This window comes from Panthera uncia, chromosome C2 (genome assembly GCF_023721935.1).
Source record: "Panthera uncia isolate 11264 chromosome C2, Puncia_PCG_1.0, whole genome shotgun sequence".
In the NCBI taxonomy this organism is placed as follows: Eukaryota; Metazoa; Chordata; class Mammalia; order Carnivora; family Felidae; genus Panthera; species Panthera uncia.
The window spans coordinates 67,100,367-67,121,447 of record NC_064810.1 but is presented as its reverse complement, the minus strand read 5'-3'; the positions used below and the strand labels follow the sequence as shown (position 1 = coordinate 67,121,447).

Below are 21,081 nucleotides of genomic sequence, written 5' to 3'. Positions count from 1 at the left end.
AAACACTTTGCAGGATAATAGTGGGAAAATTAAATAGATCTATCTCTGAGGTTTGCAAAATCTAGGCTTTCTTCCCACTCATTTGAGAGACATCTGACACATAGGGAGCACATTTTCCATCTCGGGCTCTGGGTCTGGGGTGGTTCTGAAGGTCGTCCTTGGCCACTTCCAGCTCCCTGGCTGACCTGGGGAAGGAAGGACAGAGAGTCCTGGGACAGAGCTGCATGGGGGTAATTCAGCATGAGGAAGTTGTTACTCTAGGCCTCCCTGACCCAGGCAGGTGGGGAGGGACTGAGGGCACATCCTCCTTAAAGGTCTCTGAGTAAGGAGATCTGGCAGCCCTCTGGGTCCGAGTAGATGTGGTGAGGGGAACCCTTACCCTGCAGGCTGTCATTGACCCTTTCCCAGCTTCCGGTCCACTCCCGACCCTGACTGCTGCCTGCCCCGGCCGTGAGTGCCATGGCCATATGATGTCTGTGTGCTCCTCCCGCAGGCCACAGAGTGGGCCTCCAATGAGGACACGCGTCGCTCCTGCCAAAGCAAAGGGAAGACTGAGGTATGTGGCCCTGGTGGGTGCAGGCGTCTGGCTTAGAGCTGTCAGGTGTGTGGTTGTGGGGATGGAGGGTCACCATGTGGGCACGAGGCTGCCTGTGTTTGAAGCCCAGCCTGATCCGATTGGTCAGCGATGCAGCCACCTGGCCTGGGAGGGAGATGTGAGGGCAGGGGATGTCCACAGATGCAACCTGAACTTCAGAGCAGGGCACATCTGGGGCAGAGGGGAGTGCTTTCAAATGTCTGTGGGGCAGTGGTGTGAGGGAAAGACACCCAGCCCCACACCCGGTGTTCTTGTTCCTTTATTACTTCCCCTTCTTGCTTCAGGAGGAATGTCAGAACTACGTGCGAGTCCTGATTGTCACTGGCCGGAAAGTGTTCATGTGTGGGACCAATGCCTTTTCCCCAGTGTGCTCCAGCAGACAGGTGGGGCCCCCTCAGGGCAAGACAAACTGAAGGGGTCACAAGAGGTTGTCTTTCCCAGGCACTACACAGCCTTGGGGTGGGTGGCCAAATTTAGGCACACACACACACACACACACACAAAAGAATGTCCAATTAAATTTAATTTCAGATAAACATCAAATTATATTTAGTGTAAGTATGTCCCATGGGAGATTTGGGATACACTTATACTAAACAATTATTCATTAGTCATCAAAAATTCAACTGGGCCTGCTGTATTTTATCAGTCAGCCTCACCTTGGAGGGTTCTGACTGGGATGCAGGGAACAGAGGCAGATGGAGCTCCTGTGACTCAGTCTCCCCCCTCCATGATGGCTGCTCCCTCAGGGGGGCTATGTGTGGGGGAGGGAGTGAGGAAGAGGTTGGAGACAGAGAAAGGCCCCAAGAGACCAGGAACCCAGGAGGAAGCAAACTCTGGGGTTGCAGGGGAGAACAGGGAGCCCCTGGGTGTCAGGGAAAAGTGCCCCTATCTGCCCGTCGTCCCCAGGTGGGGAACCTCAGCCGGACCATAGAGAAGATCAATGGTGTGGCCCGCTGCCCCTACGACCCGCGCCACAACTCCACAGCTGTCATCTCCTCTCAGGGGGAGCTCTACGCGGCTACCGTCATCGACTTCTCAGGTCGGGACCCCGCCATCTACCGAAGCCTGGGCAGCGGGCCACCTCTTCGCACCGCCCAGTATAACTCCAAGTGGCTCAATGGTAAGGGGGCACAGCCCCAGGGGTGGGGGTTCTCCTGCCAGCCAGCCCACCTGACCCCTATCAATCCACCTTCCTTCCCAGCCTCTGAAAGGGCTCACACTTGCTTCATCAAAAGGCCCAGAGGCAGGGAGATATTTGCCCAAGGACCATAGCACATCAGAGATGGACTCCGGATGAAACCACAGATGTCCTGAGTACCCAGAACAGATGAAGGGGAGGCTGTGAGGGCAGAGGAGGAGTTAGGAACTAATTAGGAGAAAGGGTTATGGGAAAGAATAGATTGGGAGAGGGTGGTATGAGTTTCAACCCCCTGGCGTTGAATTCCAGCTTCTCCCCTGACTGGCTATGTGGCCTTGAGCAAGTACTTGACCTCCCTCTGCCACAGTGTTCTCATCCATAACATGGGGATAATCATAGCACTTACCTCATAGGTTGCTAAGAGGATCCTATAAAGTACTTATAATATTGTCTGGTATGCAGTGAGTACTTGGAAGCACGTGTTAACTATCATTATACCTGCACTTTGCATTAGAGGTAGGAACAGGGTTAGTTAGAGCGCCCAGGTGCCCAAGCTGGCCAGGGTGTCAGGATGCCCATCCGGGGAAACGGAACTAGTAGGTACTCCAGACTCTGTCCCCTTCCTCCCTGCTGGCCCGACCCACTCCTCCTCTTCTGCCCCCCAGAGCCAAACTTTGTGGCAGCCTACGACATCGGGCTGTTCGCCTACTTCTTCCTGCGGGAGAACGCGGTGGAGCATGACTGCGGACGCACGGTGTATTCTCGTGTGGCCCGAGTATGCAAGAATGACGTGGGCGGCCGCTTCCTGCTGGAGGACACGTGGACCACGTTCATGAAGGCCCGGCTCAACTGCTCCCGCCCGGGCGAGGTCCCCTTCTACTACAATGAGCTGCAGAGTGCCTTCCACCTGCCTGAGCAGGACCTCATCTATGGGGTCTTCACCACCAACGTGTGAGTCCCTTGCCCTCTGCCGCCCCTTCCGGTCCTCGCAGCCTGGTGGGAGTGGGCAGGTCCCTCTTTGAGCCCTTGTTTCTCCTTCTGTAAGATGGGGAATGCGTGCCTTCCGCCCTGGGTAGTCTGAGTGTAACAGCACTCTATCTGGTCTTAAGGGTTAACTTGCTCCCAGATAACGCACTCCTTACTTGCTTGTGACTTGCTGCCTCTGGAGTGGTAAGCACTTATTCTAGATTGCCATGAAGGGCAGGCCTAGACCAGATCTGAAGAAAGTAAATGGAGCTGGATTATGGCTCTGTGGAGGAAGAAATTGCTGGTGGTGAAAGGGAAATAGCCCTCCTAGGGGATGGAAGCCCCGGAGGGTCCAGGAGCAGCCCTTTACTGGTAAGCTCAGAGGGAAGTCTTTCTGGTCCCTTCCACCTCAGGACTCCGTGAACCTGCTAAACCTAACCAGCAAAGTCTTCTGGCAGTCCTGATGGCACTGGGAAACACAGGCTGGGAATTAGAACTCCTTTTGTTTCCTTGGTATAAGGAGATCATGAGACTCTGCCCCCACCGCCTCCTTCTGTGTAAAGGCTGACCCAATCAGGTGATTTTCTTATACAGAATGCTGAATGGGCAGCACAGACCAAGGAACACATCTGTAGTGCAGGATGCTGCTGGGGCTTCTTTGTGAGGACCTCTGAAACATATGCGCCCTAGACTGGTGTTTGCTTACCCTTGGCCCCAGGTAGCAGGGATTGGATGAGGGCCAGGCTAGCTATAGGAAGGACGGTCTGAGGGGATGCACAGGGATGGGAGGAAAGCTGGGAAACAGGAACAGAGAGGCTATCCAAGGCAAGGGACAGACATGCAGCATAGCCCATACAGCCATGAGCTGATAGCCAGGACTTAGTGACCAGCCTGGCAGTCAGCACCAGAAAGTGTGCAGCCATGAGCAAAGGGCAGGAGCTTCTGGAGAGGCATCGGGGGGAAATGATGACATTGGTATGGATTGTAAGGAGCTTATGTATTGTGTGCCTTTTCCATGCCAGGTGTGTGTCATGGTGGGGGGTGGGGGGGAAGCAGGGATGCATTAAAAAAAAGACCTGGTTCTGCCCTTAAGAAGTTTACATTCTAGAAATAGTGGTTATTAAACACCCAGTTTTAACTGTGATAAATGCTACAAAGGGCAAAGGCAGTGTGCTGAGAGCCTCTACCAATGTGGAGGGGTGGTGATCAGGGAAGCCTTCCTGTAGGAAGTGACATCTACAGGATGAATGGGAGTTAACTAGGAAAGAGTTTGGGGGTGGGAAGAAAGAAATGTTTGAGGAACTTAGTGGAGACCAGCATGACAGGAGCCTGGAGGGTGAGGAAGAGGAGAACAGGAGAGGAGGCTGAGGGGCTGGGACAAGAAGAATTATGTCCCAAAGACCTTACAGACTGCTTAAGTGTTTTGATCTTTATTCTAAGAGCAAGGGGAAATTATTGAAGGCTTAAAGCTGACCAGAGACTAGCTTGGATGTGCATTTTGAAATGTTTGCTGTGGCTGCTGTGTGGAGAATGGATTCCAGGAGACTGAACAGGCTACAGGGAGGCCAGCCAAGAGGACAACACAGCATCCAGCAGGAGATGAGGGTAGCTGACCCCAGATGGGGGCGGGGGGTGGGGTGGGAAGTAGACACAGACTAAATGCAGAGAACAGAACTGGAAACATTTGGGGGAGTGGTGTAGCCTCTGTGACCTGTTCACATCAGACTCATAGAAACACCTAATTCTGGGACTGAAAGGGTCTTAAGAGGTCATCCGGCTCAGAGTATTGTGGGATGCAGCATGAATCAGTGGTTTGATAACCAGCTTTAAAAATAAAATAAAATGAAGACAGCAGAATAGAATGGAATAGAAGTATCAGAGTACAATAATGTATTTAGTAAGGGCCAGTATTGTTTCATGAAGATTCTTCACAGATGTGTGTGCTCATGTGTGTGCTATTCTGAGTTGTAATATGAAATGTATCTCTTACAGTGGGCTGTGGCCAGAATGTTTGAAAAACACTAACTTTTTTGAGCCTCCCACTGGAGAAGGGAAAGGGATGAGGAAGTAGCACAGAATGACCCCCCCAGTGCTTCTCGTCAGGGGGCTTCCCCCCCCCCCGAGTTTCCAGAGTTTGAGGGCCATATCTCCTCCTCCTGTGACACCCCATGGTGTGGGAAGCACCAGGCTCACCCAGGTCCTCAGCCAGCCTCGGAGCCGGGCCATGGCGTGACGTGACAGCTGGCGGGGGGGAGGTGGGGTTACAGGCATTGAGCCCCACAGGGAGGGCAGCATCCCGCCATCTCTTGCCTTTCAGAAACAGCATTGCCGCTTCTGCTGTCTGCGCCTTCAACCTCAGTGCCATCTCCCAGGCTTTTAATGGCCCATTTCGCTCCCAGGAGAACCCCAGGGCTGCCTGGCTCCCCATCGCTAACCCCATCCCCAACTTCCAGGTACAACTTTTCCTCCCTGTTCCCTCTCCTCACAGACCACCTTTCCCTAGCCGAGCAGCCACCAGCTGGCTCTCAGCTGCTCAGCACGAACACCAAACCTGCCCCTGCGGGTCTGCACCCATCTGTGCCGTCTGCAATAGTTCCCTAAGAGGGTGGTAACATCTAAGACTGTGGACTGAGAAAGGGAGAGTGGGTAGGATGCAGAGCAAGGGAGCATGCTCTGAGCCATCTCTAAATGTGATGTCTCACCCCCAGGGAGACTCAATGTAGGGGACCAGGAAAGCACTCACAAGCTGTCTGGCCAGAATTTGGGGATTTTAGCTGGAGTTTGCTTATAGTCTCCCCAGCCTGGGTACTCATTCCTGGAGGGTCTGAGTGCCAGGAGTGGTCAGCGCCGAGCCGTTGGGTAATGAAAGCATACCTAGTGCTGTGGTGGAGAAGAGGAAAGAGCCATGAGGCAAAGGAACCTACAGGTGGTTGACTTTCACATCCATCCAACTTCCTGCCCAAGGGGCAGTATGGAGCAGGGGAAGACCTCACCATTTGCAATGGGATTATCCTGACCCAGATCTAGCCCTCCCTCTGGGTGATCTTGACCTTGGCCAAGTCACCCAACCTCCTTGAGCCTCTTTACCCTTCTCTGGTACATAGGGATAATGCTCTCAACCTCAAAGATAAATGCAAGGGTTAATATGTACCTGACACAGTGCATGGACTGTAGAAGTGCTCAATAAATGGTAGTTCCCTTCCAGCTTGGGTTTAGAAGGCATAAGAGCTTGGAGCTGGTAGGAACCCACGAAAGGAAAGGCAGGTTGTGGCCCAGCATGGGGGAGGAGCCCCTACAGCAACAGCATAAAATCACAGGACACTGTTTTTGGCACTCAAATGATTCATTTTTAGATAATCCCAGCTCCTATTTCATCTCCCCGTCCTCTTCACCATCCCCAGAACGTCCCTCCTCCCCATCTTCCCTGCCTCATGTTCCCTTAGTTCTCAAAAAAGAGGTATTGCTCCCTGGAAGGGGTTGCAGCCGCCCCCTCCCCGCCGCAGCGATGTTGGGGGTGGGAAGCTGGGATTGGAGAATCAGAACCTGCCACCTGGGTTACGATGAGGAAGGAGAGGGATAGGGGACTGAGGCAGCCGGTTGGCTGGGCACGTGTGACCCCACCCCCTCCCCGCTGCAGTGCGGCACCCTGCCAGAGGTGGGCCCCAACGAGAACCTGACAGAGCGAAGCCTGCAGGACGCACAGCGCCTTTTCCTGATGAGCGAAGCTGTGCAGCCGGTAACGCCCGAGCCCTGTGTCACCCAGGACAGCGTGCGCTTCTCACACCTCGTAGTAGACCTTGTGCAGGCCAAGGACACGCTCTACCACGTGCTCTACATCGGCACGGGTGAGCCTCCCCGTCCAGCCCGGCTCTCGGTGGGGTAGAGGTTGAGGGGCGGGGGCTGGGCTGGTCCTTCAAGGCCACCTGCGTCTGGCCCCTGCAGAGTCGGGCACCATCCTCAAGGCACTGTCCACGACGAGCCGCAGCCTCCGCGGCTGCTACCTGGAGGAGCTGCACGTCCTGCCCCCTGGGCGCCGCGAGCCCCTGCGCAGCCTCCGCATCCTGCACAGCGCCCGCGCGCTCTTCGTGGGGCTGAGCGACGGCGTGCTGCGGGTCCCGCTGGAGAGGTGCGCCGCCTACCGCAGCCAGGGGTAAGCGGGGGCCGCGGGACGGCGGGTGGGCGGGCTCCGGGCCTCCCGAGGCTTACGCCCGCCAATCGCACCTCGGAGGTGGCGCCTAAGAGGCAGAGCTTTGGAGCCACCCAGGGTGGCATCCTGACCCAGTCTCGTTATTTGCCTTTGGACAAGTCACTTAACCTCTCTGAACCTTGGTTTCCTTCTCATAAAATATCTGCAGGGATTTTGTAAAGGTTAATTGAGATAGTCTGCCTAAACCACTTATCACTGCCTGGGGGAGAAGTGTGTGCTTAGCAAATGGTGGTGGCTGCTGTTACCCCTGTTGTCAACCCCAAAGTTAAGGCCTCCCAGCCAGCTCTAGCTTAGCTGATTTATTCTCAGCCCCTTTAATTCAGAGAAAGGTCTTTATCTTTGAAACCACAGTACTTACTACCTAGATGTGGAGGGGGAGATGAGAGATGATACTTTTGAGTCAGCACCAGGTCTTTGCTTTTCTTCCTTCCTGACTTAGAGGAGGCAGAGAGGACTGGCTTGGGTGGGGTGGAGGTGAGGAACCATGTGGAGTTGTTTGTTGTGTTTGCTTCCCAACTGCTTCTGAGACCTTAAGCTTCAAGTGGATTCACAAATTTGGCAATAACGGCACTGGCATTTAGGGGGGAAAACAAAAAGCCTATTCCAAAGCCAAATAGAAATGCATCTCAGATGCCTACCACGTGAAGCTCCCCTGAGCTGTGCCCCCTCATTTTTGAGATAATCAAAGGCTGCCTTGGCTGGCATAGCCACAGCCACATGGGCTCCTGTGGCCTTTGCAACACAGAAACCTCCTGGCTGTGCCCATCTGTCCTGAGAATTTAGAGACAAATGGTATCCCTGCTGCCAAGGGTCGTTCTCCAGCCCCTGTGGGGTGTGCTGGGAGCTGGGCAGAGGTCTGGAGGGCAGGGGAGGACACTGGATGGCCATGGTGTGGCAGCCAGAGAGGAAGAAAGGGAGGGCAGTGCGCAGACACTCAGGCTCCCCTCAGTCTGAACACATGGCTCCGTCAGCAAAACACCAAACATTTACTAAGCCCTCCCACGCTCAGAGCACTTTGCAAAGCTGTCCGTGTGAGAGGGGAGAGGCAAGAACGCGGCCTAGAACACTCTCGTTTCCCTCAGAGCTGTAGATGTCTGGCTGGGGAGAGAACCTCACCCTGTGTTGGACGTGTGAGGCATACTAGGCAGGGCTTATGTGGCAGAATGGGACACACCTAGGATTCTCCCTCAGCTCCGTCATCTACTGGCTGTGTCATCTTGAGCAAGTTACTTTACCTGTTGAGCTTTCCTCTCAGGGGAAAATGGGGAAACTGTGATGGAGTAAACGATAGTTGGTTTTGGCAGAGATGTTGTAAGGATTGGGAATTACATCCATGAAGTGCCTAGCCCAACAAGTCGTAGCTAGTGTCCTTATTCCTTTCCCATCTCCACAAATGCATTTAGGGGCCCTGCAGCCTCCTGGGATCTCTGGAGTCTCAGCATCTCTGACATTGAGTACAGGTAATACTGCGTGGCATGAATGATAGGCTGTCTACTGGCGGTGTTTCTCCCATATCTTGTATTCTTCTTTAACTCGTGTGTTGTTATTAAACTTTTCACATATGCCTTGTTCTTTAAATGATTGTTGTTGGTTTTTTTTAATTTATTTTTGAGAGAGAGGCAGAGTGTTACTGGGGGAGGGGCAGAGAGAGAGGGAGACACAGAATCCGAAACAAGCTCCAGACTCTGAGCTGTCAGCACAGATTCCAATTTGGGGCTTGAAGCCCACGAGCCATGAGATCATGACCTGAGCTGAGGTCGGACGCTTAACCGACTGAGCCACCCAGGTGCCCCTCACATGTGCCTTGTTCTTTGAGAGGTTGTAAATCCTTGAAGGCAAACTCACTGTCCCAGTACTTTTTCTTTTTTTTTTTTTTTTTTAATTTTTTTTTTCAACGTTTTTTATTTTATTTTTGGGACAGAGAGAGACAGAGCATGAACGGGGGAGGGGCAGAGAGAGAGGGAGACACAGAATCGGAAACAGGCTCCAGGCTCCGAGCCATCAGCCCAGAGCCCGACGCGGGGCTCGAACTCACGGACCGCGAGATCGTGACCTGGCTGAAGTCGGATGCTTAACCGACTGCGCCACCCAGGCACCCCTGTCCCAGTACTTTTTCTACTTCACCAGGGGACCGTGCCCAGCCCCAGGCACAAAATGGCCTTCCACACATGACTGATCCATCAGCAGATTGATTATTTGGCCTGAGACAGGAGGTTGGTGCAGGAGAGGAGTGAGGAATAGTACTGAGGCCAGCTGAGAATGCCAAGGGAGGATTTGATCCCAATCTGTGGCTATAGGCACTGAAGTGGGGGAAGTGGAGTGACAGGCAGTGTGAATAGGTGTTTGACAGCCATCAAGGAGACAGTGGCGTGCAGCACTGTAGAGGGTCAGATGGTCGGCCAGCATGAGGTAGTGCAGCTCCAGGCTGGATATCAAGTAATGGGGTCTGCAGTGGAACCAGAGGAAGGAAGACGCTGGGACATTTCACCACTCACATGGTGCTGCAGAGAGGGGACAGGGAGGGTGCAGAGCATGGCCAGGTGGAACAGCAAGGGAGAAAGAAGTCAGTTTGGAATCTGATCCTTTCACCCTGTTTGAACTCCTGAATTTGGGATCTGAACCTTTGATGTGTACAGTGAGATCCTGCCATAAAACTAGAGGTGGACCTGAAAATGTGAGGTCTCATTATTGCAAAGTTAATAAAATGACCAGGGTGAGGCTGTGTAGCCACCAATACATGCACTCCAGAGTCTGGAAGCCAACTATCACACTATATGAGAATCTGTGCTATTGTGGGGCAGATTGTCACACGGGTTTACTGTGTCCCGGGATAGACATTTCATGCCTTTTTCCTCGTTCCTAACAGAACTGGCAGGAGGGTGAGGATGGATGCGCAGAGGCCTCTTCACGCTCCCTCCTGTGCCCAGAATCCAGGGGCTTGTCTCCAGCCCTCTCCTTTCACTCAGGCAAATCTCAGCCCCATAGGGCATGACCAGGATCCTGGCCTGGCCAGAGAGAGACCAGGGCTCACAAAAGGTGGAGCAGAGGGAATCAGCTGCTGACTGGCTCTAAAAAGCAGATGCTTTGTGCATGAACCACCCCTTCCTCCTTCCAGCATGCCCTTCCTGAGGCACTGGAGGAGGCGTGGGGGTGCCTACACCAGCTCACTCAGGAACGTGGATCAGAGTATCTCCTTCCCACCTCCCTCCCAGGCAGGAAATCTGGGTTTTCCTCCACTGCCATCTTAAATAATGGCCACTTGCTCTCAAGCTCCACCTTGGACAGCTCCCATTGTGAAACTATTGCTGCAGGGTTCTGGAATCCGCCTGCTTTCAACTTCCACCATCCATCTCTGTCCTGCCTCCCAGCCCATGGAATGAACCTGTTCCCTTTTGTAATGGCTGCTTAAGACACTGCAGTAAAAAAGACATGGTAATATATTATCAGTCTAATTGCTGCTTCTATGGAAGGAACTCTCAATTGCTACCCATTCTTACAGTCAGACACACTTTAATTCTCTCCTTGGAGCTTTAATTTTCTTAAGAACATTCCCTGCTCTGTAAGCTTTGGAGTGGTCTTTGGCCCAAAGCAGCAAATGTGGACAAGGAGAGAGCTCAAGCATTGGCTCCAAGGGAGTCGTGCAAGCTTCCTCAGGCAGCCAGAGCCAGGGGCAGGGGCAGGGGCAGGGGCAGGGGCAGGCCAGGGCAGGCGTATCTGTGGAGAATCTAGTCTCCTCTCTGGGAGAACTGAGAGCAGGCTGAGAGGGCGAGGGAGCCTAAGCGGGGCAGGGGTGGGAGTTAGGGTGTTTGGGCCAGCATCCAATCTGTGTTTTTCTTCCATCCTTATTCTTTTCTTATTCTGTCATGGATTGGAAAGACAAGACATTTCATCTCTTAGCTTAAGAACCCTGACCAATGTAGCCTTAGAAAAGCAATGATCAACCATGCTATACTTTAGAATCACCTGGGGAGTGTTTAAAAGATTCCAGTGCCTGGGCCTCCTCTGATCCAGAAGGCCCAGATATAGGTGGGTTTTTTATTTTGTTTGCTGAAGCTTTTAAAAAAGATCACCAGGAGATTCTAATTTGCAATCAAAACTGGAAACAATTGTCCTAGAACTGGTTAGACCCTAGATTAAAGAAGTAGCATGAGGCAAATTGCAATCTTCCAGTATTTTATCTGCTTTTATCTTGTATAAACCGATTCAGATTTTCTGCTTGTATCCATATTCTCTACTGGCAGACATTTGTTTTTGATGAATAGAATCTTATTTATTATTATTAATCACTAGTCATGGCTTTTTTTCCATTTAATTTATGTAGCTTACAAAGTGCCACATCAGCTGCTTCTAGAGTTTGATACTGCCTTCTGAGGGCTGAGGGAAATACCCTCAGGAGTGGGTTTTATTGAGTTCTGATTGGTTGAATTTGCTAGCAGCAAATTTGGTTCAAATGTCAGCCAGAGGAGCAGAATCTCAAAACCACATGCTACTGGGACTACTTTGCATATGTACTGCATTTAGTCCCATGATGTCTAGTTTGATTCATTCGGCTGGTGAAACACCCCCACATCAAACCTTTGGATCCCCGATGAAAATATGAACACACTTATATTGTACAATTTACACAAATTGTTCTTGAGTGAATAAAATGGAAACAGATTCTTGAGTAACAGATGAATGTTTTGGATTTCTGGGTGGGCCAGAGTGTGCTTACTGGGGTCCATCAAGGCCCTCGCCCATTGAAGCCCCAGGCATCACCTCCCTTACATGAGACCAGGGGCTGCCTGAGCAAGGGGCATCATTGTCTTCTTCTGGCATCATTGGGGCCAGAATCATTGGGGCATCATTGTTGCTTCTCTGGCAACAAGGGGAAGCCCCAACCCTCTTCTTCTTCGTAAGGTCTCTCATATAAGCTCTTCTGTCCCTGGAACCTGACACGGTCTGTTGAACCACTGAAAATAAAGAACTCACCTGACAGGAGACTTTCCCTGAAGCTTCAAGTGAAAAGAGATTCTATCCTGAAAACACCAAAAAGAGCAACCCCTTGACTCTTTCATGTATTCCTTTAACCCTTGGCCCCTTTGGCCAATCAGAAATCACTCTGTAGTGTCACGTCATGGTGTGGACTCCCCCACCCTCCTTGCAGTCCAGAACCTCCTTTACCTGAAAGCTTTTCTGCTTCCTAACTTCCAATTTCTGCCCCCAGTCCCAGTGCTCTCTCTAGACCCGCTCTTGCAGGCCCACTGCAGTGGAGCAGCCAGGCCTAGGAAAAAGGGTGGAAGCTGGGGAAAGGAGGCAGAAAGGATCCAGGGTATCCCCTGGGGTCGGCAGTAGGCTCTCTGGGTATTGTAGGGAACTTCCTTCAGGTGCCAGAGTCTGATGCTCTCTTTGCTTAGCAATGAACAGCAAATCCTGATTCTATAATTTCCACACTCGGGTGCCTGGGTGGCTCAGTCTGTTAAGCGTCTGACTCTTGATCTTGGCTCAGGTCATGATTTCACGGTTTTGTGGGTTGAGCCCTGCATCGGGCTCTGTGCTGACAGCACAGAGCCTGCTTGGGATCTCTGTCTGCCTCTCTCTCTGCCCCTCCCCGACTTGTGCTCTCTCTGTTTCTCTCAAAATAAATAAATAACCTTAAAATGTTTTCCATACTCTTTTTTTTACCTCCTTGAAGGCTTACTAGTAGATATTTGATTATTTTTACATATTTGTTTGTTGTTTGTTTGTTTTTAGTTATCTCTACGCCCAACACGGGGGCTCAAACTCATCACCCTGAGATCAAGTGTTGCTCTTCTGACTGAGCCAGCCAGGCACCCTGAGATTTAATTTGTTGTTGTTGTTGTTGTTAAAAAAAAAAACTGTAAAGGATACAAAGATTAAGTCTGAAAGAGAAAGGGAAGAGAGGAGGCCTAGAATATGAGAAGTAAAGGCACTTGGTGCATTCATTGGTGTGTGATCAATTACCTTTTCTGGGTCATTGCAGATAGGCCAACCCTGAGGGACCAGGAAGGGGGACCTGGGATGTGTGACCCCTCTCCCAGCAGCCTGAGCTCATTCTCATGATGCTAACACACTGGACTCTGGTTCCTGCCCCTGAGCAGCACAAGCATGTGGATGCCCCAGGCGACCTTGAACTATGCCTAGGTGTTCCCTGACCCTGTGCCTGTGTTTTAAGGCATGGGCCTATGTGCACTCAGTGTGTGAAATCAGACACAGCCTCCAGCTGGGAAGGAAGAGCGTGGTGGGAAAAGCGTGGTCAGAAAGTCTAGGTTCTAGCCCCAACTCTGCCATGTGCAATTTGTGTGATCTCGGGGAAACTCCTCTTCCTTCTCTCTGTTTCTTCCTTTGTACAACAAAAAGGTTGTACTGTGGATCCCAGTAACTCTCAACTTGGCTCCCATTAGAATCACCTGGGAACTTTTAAAAACCTCCCTATCCCAGAGATTTTTGTTGGGGTGGGGGTGGGGGGGTTATCAATATCAATAATATTTTGAATCACATTAGTGATTCTAATGTGCAGCCAGGGTTGAGAACCACTGGGCCAGACCGTCTCTAAGATGCTTTCCATCATTAATGTTTTAGGACTCTATTATAGTGTCTGATAGACACTACTTTGGATTTCTGTTTACCACATCTTCTCCAGTGGACCTAGATGAAGAGAATGGGGCACCCAGGCTTGGGGAAGGCGAGGTTAAGTGTGTGGGGTCTGGAAGGCATGGGTTTTAATCCTTGTCCAGCTCTTTGGGTTTCCTGCATATATCGTGGGGATAATAACAGTACCTTCCTCATTGGGTTGCTGTATTAAATTAATTCATGCTTGTAAAGTGTTTTAAAGGATTCCCGGCACGCAGTAAGTGTTCAATGAGCTTAGTTATTGCTGTGAAGGGCGACTGGATGGATAAGGGCACCCAGAGGAGAGTACCTAGGTGTGTTAATGGGATACAGGTGAGACTGAGAGGCAGCTGGCTTGAGTCTCAGGACCTCTGTCTGGCAGGGCATGCCTGGGGGCACGGGACCCATACTGCGGCTGGGACGGGAAGCAGCAACGTTGCAGCACGCTTGAGGACAGCTCCAACATGAGCCTCTGGACGCAGAACATAACCACGTGTCCTGTGAGAACCCTTTCATGCTCCCCACCTGGGACCTCTCCCCCTAATTCAGGCTGTGACTGTCCATCAGAATCCCCATATCCCCTGGGACCTGGTGCCTTCCCTATCCCTGACTTGTGTGACCTGTTTGCTATGTATTTGCAGGTGCGGAATGTGACTCGGGATGGGGGCTTCGGCCAGTGGTCACCATGGCAACCATGTGAGCACTTAGATGGGGACAATTCGGGCTCTTGCCTTTGTCGGGCCCGAGCCTGTGACTCCCCCCGACCCCGCTGTGGAGGCCGAGACTGCCTGGGGCCAGCCATCCACATTGCCAACTGTTCCAGGTATATGAGGATACAGGACTTGGGTGGTGGCTGCCTGCCTTGTACTGGAGGAGGGTGGAATAGAGGAAATGGGGCATCTTCAGGCAGGTGTTCCCACAAAGAGACAGAAACCACTTCAGAGCTGTGCAGGAGACTGGAAAGGTAGCTAAAACATGAGCCTTGGGGGAGTTTCGACTCTAGTGGGAGAGAAGTCTCTGCCTCGTGGGGGCTCTTGATACAAAGAGGAAGGCTGTACAGGCACAGGAGTCACAGACGACAGCCTCAGTAAGCCTTGCTGTTGTTCCAAACACAAGGGACAGCAGGGGATGTTAGTAAAGTAGGCAGACCGGGTGCCAATCCTGAAATGCCACTCTAGGTGCAACCTTGGACTCTCTTAAAATAACTCAAATCTATATATGTTTATTGATTTGACGGTCAAAACAACCTCATGGGGGTAGGAATACAATCATTATCCTTACTTTAATGATAAGAGTATCATTGCAAGGCACAGAAATTTTCAGTAACAGTTCCAGGCTTATACAGCCAGTAAGCGGTACAGCCAGAACTTGAAAACTGGAATCAAAGTAGACAACAGTGAATAGTGTCTGAGGTTGGAGCAAAGCACGTGTTGATGTAGAACAGGGGAGAGAGCATGGGTTTGAGTGCAAAGCTTGGACAACAAGGAAGGCTGAAACAAATGTTGCGTATTGTAAAGGCAACTGAGGCCTTCTCTAGAGAATGTGTCCTTTTGCTGTGTGAGTATCTCCATGCCTATGCCCTATCTCTATGCCCTTAGCCCCGAGCACCTCCTGATATATGGAAGAAGGTTCACAACACATGTTTGGGGAATGAAGGAACAAATGATCACATAAATAAGTCTGCCTGAGACGGCCCGGTTAGGAGCTGATATTTTCTGTGTCACTGTCTGACAACTTCCAGACAACAACATAAAACCCACCCGCCCAGAGACAGACTAGATCTGGGTAGCCAGGACTCAGAGCGTCATCTGTCCCTGTCCCCTCTGACCCCACCAGGAATGGGGCGTGGACGCCGTGGTCCTCGTGGGCCCTGTGCAGCACGTCCTGTGGGATCGGATTCCAGGTCCGCCAGCGAAGTTGCAGCAACCCTGCTCCCCGCCACGGGGGCCGAATCTGCGTGGGCAAGAGCCGGGAGGAGCGGTGAGCGAGGGTGTGGCCAGAGTTTCCTCAGACAAGCTAGCCCTGAGGTCCCAGACCTCCCCGGCCTCCTAGAAAGTGGCCTGGATTCTCTGAGTGTTGCGGTGGATTCTTGACCTTCCCGGCTTGCACTCCCAGTGACCTCTTGTTAGGGAAGGGGCTGCCTACTCTCCCCCGCCCCCAACACACACCCTTCCCCTCAGGTTCTGTAACGAAAACACGCCTTGCCCGGTGCCCATCTTCTGGGCGTCGTGGGGTTCCTGGAGCAAGTGCAGCAGCAACTGTGGGGGCGGCGTGCAATCGCGGCGGCGGTCCTGTGAGAACGGCAACTCCTGCCCAGGCTGCGGCGTGGTGAGGGCCTGAAGAGGGGGCGCGGGCAGGAGGGCCTGCACCAAGGGGAGAGCGGGAGGGGGCGCAGGGCCGGCCTGGGGCTGTAAGTCACGAGACAGCGCGTGCTCCCATCCCGAAGGAGTTCAAGACGTGCAACCCAGACGGCTGCCCGGAAGTGCGGCGCAACACCCCTTGGACACCTTGGCTGCCGGTGAACGTGACTCAGGGCGGGGCGCGGCAGGAACAACGCTTCCGCTTCACGTGCCGCGCGCCCCTGCCCGACCCCCACGGCCTGCAGTTTGGCCGGAGGAGGACGGAGACCAGAACCTGCCCCGCGGATGGCTCGGGCGCCTGCGACACCGATGGTACAGCGCCGCGCGGCCCCTTCCCTCCCAGGCTCAGAGTGCTGGCGCGGGGCTGGGGGAGGCCGGGGTCCGGTGGAGCTCAGGGCGGTGAATCGCGGGGTTTGGAAGGAGCCAGAAGGACTGTGTGTGGGGCGGGAGTGGGGGCCGCTGGGTGTCCTGTCGCTGAGGCCAGTCTCCCCACCCGTGCCCCACCCAGCCCTGGTGGAGGATCTCCTGCGCAGCGGGGCCACTTCCCCGCACTCTGTGAGCGGGGGCTGGGCCGCGTGGGGCCCGTGGTCGTCCTGCTCCCGGGACTGCGAGCTGGGCTTCCGTGTCCGCAAGAGAACGTGCACGAACCCGGAGCCCCGCAACGGAGGCCTGCCATGCGTGGGCGACGCTGCCGAGTACCAGGACTGCAACCCCCAGGCTTGTCCAGGTGACCTTCCGCTTAGGAATCCCCATCTAGGAGACCCCCCTAGGCTACACCTCATGCCCAGAGGACCTCGTCTTCCTCGTTTTTTGTTTTTGTTTCTGTTTTGTTTTTGTTTTTGGCTGCTCTGTCCACTGGGCCCTAGAGCAAGTTTGTGCCCTGAACTTGGATACAGTGGCTTGTCCCACAGAGCAGGGCCTTTTCTCACCTTCCGTGTCACTCTCTTCTCTGTCCCTAGTAGGTTAGCTAGCTAAGGAGATTGATTTGAGGTGGAGTTGGTTTTTGATGTCTCCTTTGCAGCCTCATTTCCCCACTGCACCCCTGAGGGGATAGGGGCAATCCTTAACAGTGGGCTGTGGGGGTGGTGCAAATGATGGGGTCAGGGTGGCCCAGGGCAGGGTGGCCTAGCGTGCCATAAGGTAGAAGACTGTCTTGGGCTGTGCCTGCACCTGCAGCCCCCATCACACACCCTGTCCACTTGCAGTGCGGGGTGCTTGGTCCTGCTGGACTTCATGGTCCCCATGCTCAGCATCTTGTGGTGGAGGCCACTATCAACGAACACGTTCCTGCACCAGCCCCGCGCCCTCCCCGGGCGAGGACATCTGTCTTGGTCTGCACACAGAGGAGGCGCTGTGTGCTACACAGGCTTGCCCAGGTATTGAGAACATCCTGCCAGGGCTGGGGAGCACCATGGATCCCTCGGATCCCCACCAGGGGGTCCCAGAGCGGTTAACTTCATCCCAGCCCACAACCCACAGAAGGCTGGTCACCGTGGTCTGAGTGGAGTGCATGCACTGAGGACGGAGTCCAAAGCCGCAGCCGGCACTGTGAGGAGCTGGTCCCAGGGCCCAGCACCTGTGCTGGAAACAGCAGCCAGAGCCGCCCCTGCCCCTACAGCGAGATTCCTGGTAGGTCCTCAAGCCAGCACCTTCACACCCACCCTTCCTATCCTGTGTCCCCAACTTCCTTCTCCTTCTGAAGAATCTTGGTGGGTCCAGGATGAAACACCAGAGTGGGAGGGGCACACACTTTGAGCTTTTGCCCCTTCTCACCTAGAGAATGGGCTGACCCCCCATTCTGAGAGAGTGGGGACAGGGTGGAATGAAGGCCCCCAGGCCCCGTCCCACAGCTCAGCACTGACGCATGGGTCTTCCTAAAGATATACCTAGACCAAGAGGGACCCTTCTTTCCTCCCTGCCCCAACACCCTCTCTGTTTGTCTTCCTGCAGTGATCCTGCCTGCCTCTAGCATGGAGGAGGCCACCAGCTGTGGAGGTAAAAGGAACCTGCCCCACCTCGTGATGCTTTCTCCCTCTCCTCCCCAAGGAGGAGACCAGCCCTACCCTGAAATCTGGAGTTTCTCAATTTCTTGCTCCAGAGAGACAAACCTTGTGGAGATCCTGGCTGCTTTAGACCATATGTGGGGGCGGGGGCTGGGAGGTTCCATCCATGCCCCCCAACTAGCCAACGGTCACCAAGTCTGTATTCAAGAAGAGTCACCCAACTCCACACCCTGTGGTTGCCTCCTCTGACCTAAACCAGAGGTGTCCCGTAAGAGAGGCCCCTGGCGGCAGGCTGCCCCGCCTTCCTGTTTTCGTGGGCTCTGGCCTCAAAGCCCTTTCTTTAGAACTCAGAGTTTCCTGCTGGGAGGCAGTCAGGAGTCTTTTCTCTTCGCAGTGGCCCTTTCCTTACCACTTGCCTCTGCCTCTCCCAGGGTTCAGTCTTATCCACCTGGTAGCCACAGGTGTCTCCTGCTTCCTGGGCTCTGGGCTGCTGACCTTGGCGGTGTACCTGTCCTGCCAGCACTGCCAGCGCCAGTCCCAGGAATCCACACTGGTCCATCCTGCCACCCCCAACCACCTGCACTACAAGGGTGGGGGCACCCCCAAGAACGAGAAGTACACGCCCATGGAGTTCAAGGTGGGAGCCTACCTGTAGAAGCAGAGTGCAGGGTAAAGGGGGCAGTGGTTCTGGCCCTGAGCTGGGCATGACTGGGCTGGGCGCTCGGGAGGGCACAGGGTATCGTGAGCTGCGTCAGCAGCCAGAATGTTTTTTCACTGACTAGTCCCTGATCTCCTTGCCCTGGCCTGTCGCCTTTCCCCATCCCTCCCTCACCCCTTTCTTTCTGGTTCCTACCTTCTTCCACAGACCCTGAACAAGAATAACCTGATCCCTGATGACAGAGCCAATTTCTACCCACTGCAGCAGACCAATGTGTACACAACCACCTACTATCCCAGCCCGCTGAACAAACACAGCTTCCGGCCTGAGGCCTCACCTGGACAACGGTGCTTCCCCAACAGCTGATAACACTGTCCTGGGGACTTGGGCTCCTTGCCTTTTTAAGGCACAGAGCAGGTGGAAATGGGACGGTGGAGCCAGTTTGGTTTTCTCCTTCTGCACCAGGCCAAGAACTTGCTGCCTTGCCTGTGGGGGTCCCATCCGACTTCAAAGAGCTCTGGCTGGCGGTGACCATGGGGGAGAGGGCTGGCTTCAGGCTGGCACGTGGCTGCAGTTCCAGCACAGCCCAGGTCTCTCATGGCCTCCTTGCAATTCACTACCGTGCTGATATCCCCTGCCTTGTCTGGGCTGTGGACCTACTGGGTGTGCGAGGAACTGGAGAGTGGAGATGGCCGAACAGCAGGCTCTTAAGTTTGGGTTGGAAATGACACTCATGTGGCCATCACAGGCCAAGGCTGTCCCTCTCTGGCTGGCCTCAGGAAGGGCGTAGGCTACATCCTGATTATCTCTGAGAGGAACCAATCAAATGGCCCCAGAAGCTCTGGATTCTCCACCCAGGGCTGGGCCGCTGTGGTGCTGCCCCAGTGTGACCTGGGGACCAAGGCTGGCCCAGGTTGTCCACCTTTGCCTAGCACTCTGTACTTTCCCCAGGGACATCCCTCTGGTCAGAGGCAGTGAGGGCTGGGGACTGAAGATTGAACTTTGCTAAGAAGCCCTTTAATCTGGGCTGGCACAGGCCTCAGCTTTACCATCAGAATGCACAACAGGTGGCCCAAGAGAAAGGGAAGCAGGAGTCCAGCCTCCATGCCACTATGGAGACTGTCTTCTAGCTGCTGCTTAGTAGAGATGGTGGCTGAGACCTGCTTGGGAGTCTCTGCTGGCCCTTCATCTGTTCAGGAACACACACACACACCCACCTCCCCCCACACACACACACAAACACTCACAACATGCTACAGTAACAAAAAGGATGTTGGGCTGTGGCATTATTAAAGATGATATCCAGTCTCCAAATGTAATTCTGTCTTTGTGCATATGTGTGTGAGCTCCTCTTGGTGTGGGTTAGAGCAATCAGAGCAATGCACTGGACTAATAGATGGTCTTCTCGGGGTGGAGAAAATGACCCACATAGAGCCTGACTTTCATAGAGGGGATCTTTCCACTTGTGAGTATATGTACATACTTTTTGGAAAATAAATTAGGGACAAGCAAAACCCTAAGTAGGAACACAAGGTACACCAAAGGCAACACAATAGGAGATTTTTCTGCCCATTCCCTTAGCAGCTCTTCTAGGCAACCACTCCAGGGTGGAAATGCATGAGCCCAGCAGGAGAGTAGTAATGAGGGCTGTTTTATGAGGTATTTATAAGGCTTAGTTTAATAAAGCTGAAAATGACTGAGAAATGAATATGCCTCTGAAGTGGGAGAAGCCCAGTATAGTTTATGATGGATTAAGGAAAACCTTGAAGCCTCAGTCCACCAAGCCAGAGAGGGAGAGAGAGGTGAATTGATGGACATGTCAAATTCAGAGAGCAATTTCCCAACTTAATTGACTGGGTCAGTTCTCCTTGGGCCCCCAGGGAGTTCTACTTGTAGGCCAGGCTGTAAACCCTGTGATCCTAGTGGTGAGGAGGAGGAAAAGAGCCTTCCTGGGCCCTGGGTCTTGGAATCCCTTGTGCTTACTGGGACAAATGAAGTAGCAGTGTCCTCAGACCTGGGTGGAGCCCAGTCAGATAGAGAGCTCAGGGGACATAGTAGTCCTTCTGCTTTGGAATTTTCTTATTGGGTTCCTGTTAACATCATGAGTCCAGAGCCTGTGGGAGCCTGTGGGGTGTGGTAGATCTTGGGGTCTCTGATTCTCTTGGACCTGGTTCAGGCAGTGAAGATCAAGAGTGTTCAAGGGTCCAAAGTTCCTTCTTCACAAGGGCCACTCATATGTCCAAGTGGAGGGACTGGACAGGTCTGTAGGAAGTGGTAATGGAGAAACACCCAGCTAACAGTCACCCTGTATTGACTGGAATGGCATCAGTGGGAACAAAAAGCTGCAGATGCTGTGGCAAAGCACCACACACACACACACACTGAATTCTCTTTTTATACAAACTGTTGTGGCTCTGGAGGCATGACCATTCAGAATGCATTAAGGGACCCACACTGTATGCAAATTAGCTTGAATGATTGGCGAGGGCTGCTCCATAGCCAGCCCTGGTCCACAGATGAAGAAGCCAAGAATGTACTC

At 53.2% G+C, this 21,081-nt stretch overlaps 1 protein-coding gene across 1 annotated transcript in view; it reads left to right on the top strand.

The window, feature by feature from the left end:
• The window catches only part of SEMA5B (semaphorin 5B), a 40,881-nt gene extending 20,224 nt beyond the window's left edge, over positions 1-20,657 (top strand). Inside the window, exons 4-21 of the mRNA XM_049628307.1 lie at positions 494-556; positions 880-978; positions 1,505-1,718; positions 2,402-2,687; positions 5,020-5,155; positions 6,340-6,547; positions 6,645-6,852; positions 13,904-14,021; positions 14,163-14,344; positions 15,358-15,501; positions 15,702-15,849; positions 15,968-16,193; positions 16,390-16,608; positions 17,087-17,257; positions 17,361-17,510; positions 17,832-17,876; positions 18,316-18,521; positions 18,750-20,657. Of these exons, the coding sequence (XP_049484264.1) occupies positions 494-556; positions 880-978; positions 1,505-1,718; positions 2,402-2,687; positions 5,020-5,155; positions 6,340-6,547; positions 6,645-6,852; positions 13,904-14,021; positions 14,163-14,344; positions 15,358-15,501; positions 15,702-15,849; positions 15,968-16,193; positions 16,390-16,608; positions 17,087-17,257; positions 17,361-17,510; positions 17,832-17,876; positions 18,316-18,521; positions 18,750-18,908 (2,982 nt within the window). The 3' untranslated portion in view covers positions 18,909-20,657. The remainder of the gene's footprint in view (positions 1-493; positions 557-879; positions 979-1,504; positions 1,719-2,401; positions 2,688-5,019; positions 5,156-6,339; positions 6,548-6,644; positions 6,853-13,903; positions 14,022-14,162; positions 14,345-15,357; positions 15,502-15,701; positions 15,850-15,967; positions 16,194-16,389; positions 16,609-17,086; positions 17,258-17,360; positions 17,511-17,831; positions 17,877-18,315; positions 18,522-18,749) is intronic.
• Positions 20,658-21,081: the final 424 nt, after the last annotated feature.